Here is a 6024-nt window from a genome sequence, read left to right as displayed (position 1 = left end):
TAATACCTTGACACAGTTGTTGTAGAACCCAGTAGCAGATGGAACCTACCTGCAGTTCATCTATTAGATACCTGAACCAGATTTGTTTTACTACTAAATTGAGAGAATAAGGATGGGTGTGACTCTGATACCATGTGAAGATATGAAACTTGGGCTTAACTCAATCCCAAAAGCTAACTCAAGACGGAAGGATTGTCCAAGACTATCAAGTCATTCCTCAACCAATGTGGGACTTAACACCCACTCTAACATCAACATACCAAAATCTGCTTCATCAGAAATTAAAAGCTCTATACAAGTAGTAACCTAAGATCAATACATTGCCTAACCTGGAAATATAGAAGTGTTTCAATGAGGCAATAAACAAAGACTGCTTTGCACATTGACTTAATTGTTTCTCTTTGAGCCTAACAACTCCCATCCAAAAGAAATCTCGACTTTAACATAATACACCTTGTCTTGCCTAGATCTGCCATATTTTCGATCATACAGCTGTATATTTACAGAAAAGAGCAGATGCATAATTGCTTCGCATCAATCGCGGAGATAAAGGACAGTGTTTCCTAATCTTGTGTCTCATCTTCAGTATCATGCAAAAGAACACCTCGGACTCTGGCCCTACGATGCGCTGGTACCACACGGTTAGTCACCTTTGTAGAGGGAGGTTGTGCTGCTTGCTTATCTGGAGACTCCAGTGAGATACGGACGGTTGCAATATCTGAGGCTGTTTTCTCAGTAATCTTCTGCAATTTCTGTCTTTTTGAGTACTGACCAGTTTCATTCTTTTCCTGCTTTTCTTCTGACAAAACATTTGTCAACTCAGAGCATTGTTTTTGTTCAGTTTTAAGCAAATTATGTACATTTGTAAAGGTTTTGTAGAGCTCCAGAGAAATATTTGCCATTGCCTCAGTTGCTGAAGTATCCACAAGTTTACTAAGTGATATAGCGATTCTTGGCATCCCCTTTGCTTTTTGAGCAACCAATTTTGCATGTGCAGCACCTCCAAGTTTTGAGTGTCCATCCATGACAAGCTTCACATCTTCAGACTTTACGGAAGCTATAAGGTAATCTACAAAGTCAGACCAAGAGCCTCCTATACCAGTTCTGTCCCTCATACCTTCAAGCTCCTGGGCAGACTTCAAAGAGTCCCATGTATTTGAATGGAAGTCAGTGGCACAGACACGAAGAGTAGAGGGATCACTTGGCAACCCGTGAACATGAAAGAGGAAAGGCTTCAATGGGGTTTTGTGAGGGGCTGACCACTCTGCATTTACCCTCCCAAAAATTGGTTCCATTTCATCAAACCCCATCTCCAAATTCCTCTCTGAAGAAGAGAAGCTTCAAAAACCAGAATGGTCAAAAAGAGAGGAGTGTCGGAGAAGAAAAAAGAGTCAGGTGAGAAGTAGAGCTCTCGTTTGCTTTTACACCTAGCAAGAGACCAAGAGTAAAAGCCAATAAAATTCATATCTTCACAAAGATATAGCAGGAAAGTATTAAACTTACGAAAAGCTAAAAACAAAAATCATAAGCAAAGAGAACTGATGTGAGAAATAGCCAACTTTTTCTGACTTTTGGAAGTAGCAAACAAGGAGCATGCAATAGTCAGTGATTTCTAAAAGAAGAGTAGAAGAGGAAAAAATGTGAGTTCCCTGCTTTTCTTTGATATACACTAGCCCCGTTGATATACATAACCCTCGAATCCACTTTGTCACCTCATTGCTTAATAAAAAAATCCTAAGATCTCCTATTCTAAATTGGGTAAGAACCAAAATTTCTAGTTGCTGCACACTCAAGACTTTGAATCGGTTGCTGATTGCCGATTTGAATCTAACACTCATTCACCCTAACCAAGTCAAAAGGAAGCATACCAATCATTCATAAGTAATTAAACACATCTTACTTACATCCTAAATAAGCTCAGACAGGAATTCTCACCAAGTTAAATGACCTATTCAACACAACCAATTGAGGATGGGAGGAAGTTCTCTTTGATGCCTCATCTGTACTCATCGTGTTCTCAAACCACCTACATAAAAGCAACCAAAACTGCGCCAATCCCGAAGTATAACTGCCTAACCAGGAAAACAGAAAGGAAACCTTATGAGGTAAGCTATGAAACTGACTGCCCAAAAATCAAATTCACAATGGTTTCCTGACTTCAGTCACCCAAGGAATCAAGGATTACTTCACCTTTAAAGCATGATATAAAAAGAAAGAAAGCATTGTTTTCCTTTCCCCCACTCCTCATGTTCTCAAACATTTTCGTGCAAAAAGAAAGACAAAAGGAAGAAACCCCCTAAAACAAAAGGACATTTTCCATCAGCACACAACCACAACCTACTCTAGTCGTCATAACCAACCTGGTGTACATTTTGGTTATAGCCATAAAACTGCACATTCAATAGAACACTCGTTTTCATAATTCTACAAGCTATTGAAACAGCTTATCACATCACGCAAACCTGTCATGCATAAGTTGATACATTTGGCTATATTAGTCAGTGTTTTTGAAAGCGCAAAAAAGCGACAAGGTTTTTAGGGCTTGAAACAAAAAGCGAGAAGTGAAGCACATGCTTCTGTAACATGAAGGGAACAATTTAATTAAAAAACAAAAAGTACCATACATATATGAATTTAGTACTATAATAATCAAATTTTAATCAAACTAACTAATTTCAACATTAAAATATAAAATAGTGCCAATATTAACCCAACTTTCAAAGTTGAGATCCAAACTATCGATCTATTTGCGTTGGGATCACTTTGCACATTATTGTTTGAAGCACGCAATATTCAAAGCACATTGCCTAGCCCATGAACTGGTGACCCCTCGCTCCACTCGGCTTCATCGCTTTAAGAGACGAAGCAATGACTTATAACTCTGCTATTAATATCTCTCCAAATATGGAGCATTGCTTCTTCATCTCTTTTAAGGAATAACAGTTAGGTTAAACCCCAGCTAAGTAAGGTTCTTTTAATTAATCATTTTCAAATTTTTAAAAAATTGATTCTTAGTACGTAAAGTCAAATTAGTACCACCGCAATTTCAAGCCATTATAACAAGGGAAGTAAACTAACAGGAAATAAAAACAAGATTATGGTCCGATTCACTAAAATTTGTGCTTTACCATTAAAATTAAATACAAAAAGGGGATAAGGGTTTTTGCTAACTAGACACATAAAAATGGATTATAGAGACAAAGCTCGATAGAGAAAAAACATACCTAATTCTGCTTGAGAGGTGAATATGAGCAGCTAATTAGCGGCAGGGCTGAGGAGTTTTAGCGACCTGGTAGAGAAAATCTCGCAGAAATTGAAGCTAAATGCAATGGGAATTTTGGGTCGAGCTTGCGTTCATTTGTTTTGGTGAAAATAGTTCGGAAGGACGATTTTCTTGTGTTTGTAAATTCAATCAAAAATAGTGACTATTTTACACTAATATAAGTTTCAGTGTAATATACTAGATATTTGAGTACCTGTGTATGAACTTCCAGCATAATTGGACCACTATATTATGCTGAAACTCTAGTATATTATACTGGAACTTTAGTATATTATGTTGGAAGTCTAGTAGTATATTATACTGGAACTCTAGTATATTATGTTGGAATATTTTCCGCATTTTGAACAGTATTTTTGTTCAAATTTATTTGTACATGAAAAACGGCTAAATTTCTATTACTTTTAACTGTGGCTATTTTTCAATTATCACATGTATATCTGGCTATTTTTAATTTTACCCAATGTTTTGTTTGAGCATGAATATGTGAAAATAGTCGGTTTCGGATCGATAATCGAAAAATAGCTAGAGTTTGCAAAGTTATTAAAAAATTGTCACAAAATCTGGACAAAGAGTTGAAAGACGAAAGGTTTTGGATTATGGAGTTCCTGCGTATAAACTTTCAACTTATTATATTGGAACTCCAACATATTATGAAATTCCAGCACATGTCAGAATATTACGCTGGAATCTCATATATAAAATATTCCAACTCTGTAATATTATGTCAAAATTTTTTCAAAATTGTAAGTGTATTTTTGTTCAGATTTTATCTTTACGCAAAAATGAATAAATTTTCATTACTTTTAAAACTATGACTATTTTTCAATTACTAGTTGTAAACCATGTTATTTCTAATTTTTTGCCCATGAATGTCCAACCGTTGAAATGAGGCCCAAATACTTTTAAGCCACTGTTTAAATTGTCACGATCCGGATTTTTCACCCTCGGGAGTTGTGATAGCGCCTACTAGTGAAAGCAAGGCAAGCCAAGTATTCCGATTAATTTACCCTTTTTATTTTTAACCTCTTAACAATTGCAAGTTAACATATTATAAATAGCGGAAATAACGATGCGGAAGAACGAAATTTAACAATTAAGCTAATACCAATACGAATCCATAAACATAAACCGCCCAGAACTGGTATCACAATCTCACGGACTATCTACAAATAGGGTCCGAACAAAATAAATATATGTCTGTCTCTGAAATAGTAAAGAGCAGAAAGAAACTAGATAGGAAGGGGACACCAAGGCCTGCGGACGCCTGCAGGACTACCTCGGGTCTCCTAATGGACTGAAGGCAACAACCCCTAGCTAAGGTCCGTATGCTCTAGTACCAGGATCTACACAAAAGAGTGCAGAGTGTAGTATCAGTACAACCGACCCCATGTACTGAGTAAGTGTCGAGTCTAACCTCGGCGAAGTAGTGACGAGGCTAGGACACAACAAACATCCATAACCTGCAGTGAAATAGTATCTAGCAGAATAACAGTAATAGAAGTAAGTTAAGAGTAACGGGGAAGGGGTAACATGCTATGGGGGGAATACCAACGTAAAGAATCACAGTAATAATGGAATAAGACAATTAAAGGTACTTGAGCTGAAAACAGCAAGAAATTATAACAAACAAGCAATAAGTGCACGGTATCACCCTTCGTGCTTTTATTCTCAATCCTCACCAATGCAATCAAGTAATGAAAATGTGCACGGCATCACCCTTCATGCTTTATCTCTCTTACTCACCATGTAAATATTAGAAATGTGCACGGTATCACCCTTCGTGCTTTATCTCTCTTCCTCACCACATGCATCAATATCAATGAAAATGTACACGGCATCACCCTTCGTGCTTTATCACTCTTTCCTCACCATATGCATAAATATGAATGTACACGACATCATCCTTCGTGCTTTATCTCTCTTTCCTCACCCAAACAATAGCAACAACAAGAATAAACATATCCTAGCAAGGGAATCAACAACAAGAATAAACACATCCCGGCAAGGGAATCAACAGTAAGAAATAAATATGTCCCAGCAAGGGAATCAGCTATAACCAAACTTGTACCAACAATTAACTTCACAAATGAAACCTCAACTGGAGCCAAGGCTCAACAATAAACAAATACCACGAAGATAATCATAAGTCTCGCTCAACATGGAGAATCAACAATTTAGGCATTTGTAGTACTTATTAAGAAACACAACGATCACAATTTAAGACTCACGGGAATGCTTGACATCGATGTATAAATACTCGTCACCATACTTATACGTCGTACACTACACTAGCACATAGCAAATAAATCACAATACCTATTCCCTCAAGCTAAGGTAAGACCAAACACTTACCTCGAACTTCCACGACCAACTCAAGCCTCAAACACCGCTTTTCCTTTAGAATTTGCCTCCAATTTACATGTATCTAATCCAAATTAATTTAACAACATCAATAAATGCTAAAGAATTCATACTCAATGCTTAATTATAAGTTTTCTATCATTTTTCCCAAAAAGTCAAAAATCGACCCCGGACCCGCTTGGTCAAAACTCGAGGTTCGAACCAAAACCCGACCACCCATTCACCCACGAGCCCGAATATGCAATTAGTTTCGAAATCCAATCCCAAAATGAGGTCTAAATTTCAATTATCCAAAAAGCCCTAATTCTACCCAAAATTCCTAATTCTACCATGGAAGAACAATATTTAGACCTAGAAATCTAATGGGTGTTGATAAAAAA

At 37.0% G+C, this 6024-nt stretch overlaps 1 protein-coding gene across 3 annotated transcripts; it reads right to left on the bottom strand.

Annotated features, from left to right (window-relative positions):
- Nucleotides 1–257: 257 nt before the first annotated feature.
- LOC104246471 (uncharacterized) lies at nt 258–3404 on the bottom strand. 3 transcript variants are annotated; one of them, XM_070155609.1, is made up of 3 exons: nt 3225–3404; nt 1936–2072; nt 258–1427 (listed from the first exon to the last, which is right to left on the bottom strand). In XM_070155609.1, exon 3 carries the CDS (start codon nt 1308–1310, stop codon nt 564–566), a length of 747 nt encoding a protein of 248 aa, XP_070011710.1. In that variant the 5' UTR covers nt 1311–1427; nt 1936–2072; nt 3225–3404; the 3' UTR covers nt 258–563. The 3 variants fall into 3 exon arrangements, with proteins under 3 accessions (XP_070011710.1, XP_070011711.1, XP_070011709.1); XM_070155610.1 differs by having other exon boundaries at nt 1936–2068; XM_070155608.1 differs by lacking the exon at nt 1936–2072.
- Between the last annotated feature and the right edge of the window lie 2620 nt (nt 3405–6024).

Source organism: Nicotiana sylvestris, chromosome 8 (assembly GCF_000393655.2).
Source record: "Nicotiana sylvestris chromosome 8, ASM39365v2, whole genome shotgun sequence".
Taxonomy (NCBI): domain Eukaryota; kingdom Viridiplantae; phylum Streptophyta; class Magnoliopsida; order Solanales; family Solanaceae; genus Nicotiana; species Nicotiana sylvestris.
The sequence above is the reverse complement of the archived record's forward strand: the minus strand, read 5'-3'. Positions and strand labels throughout refer to the sequence as shown.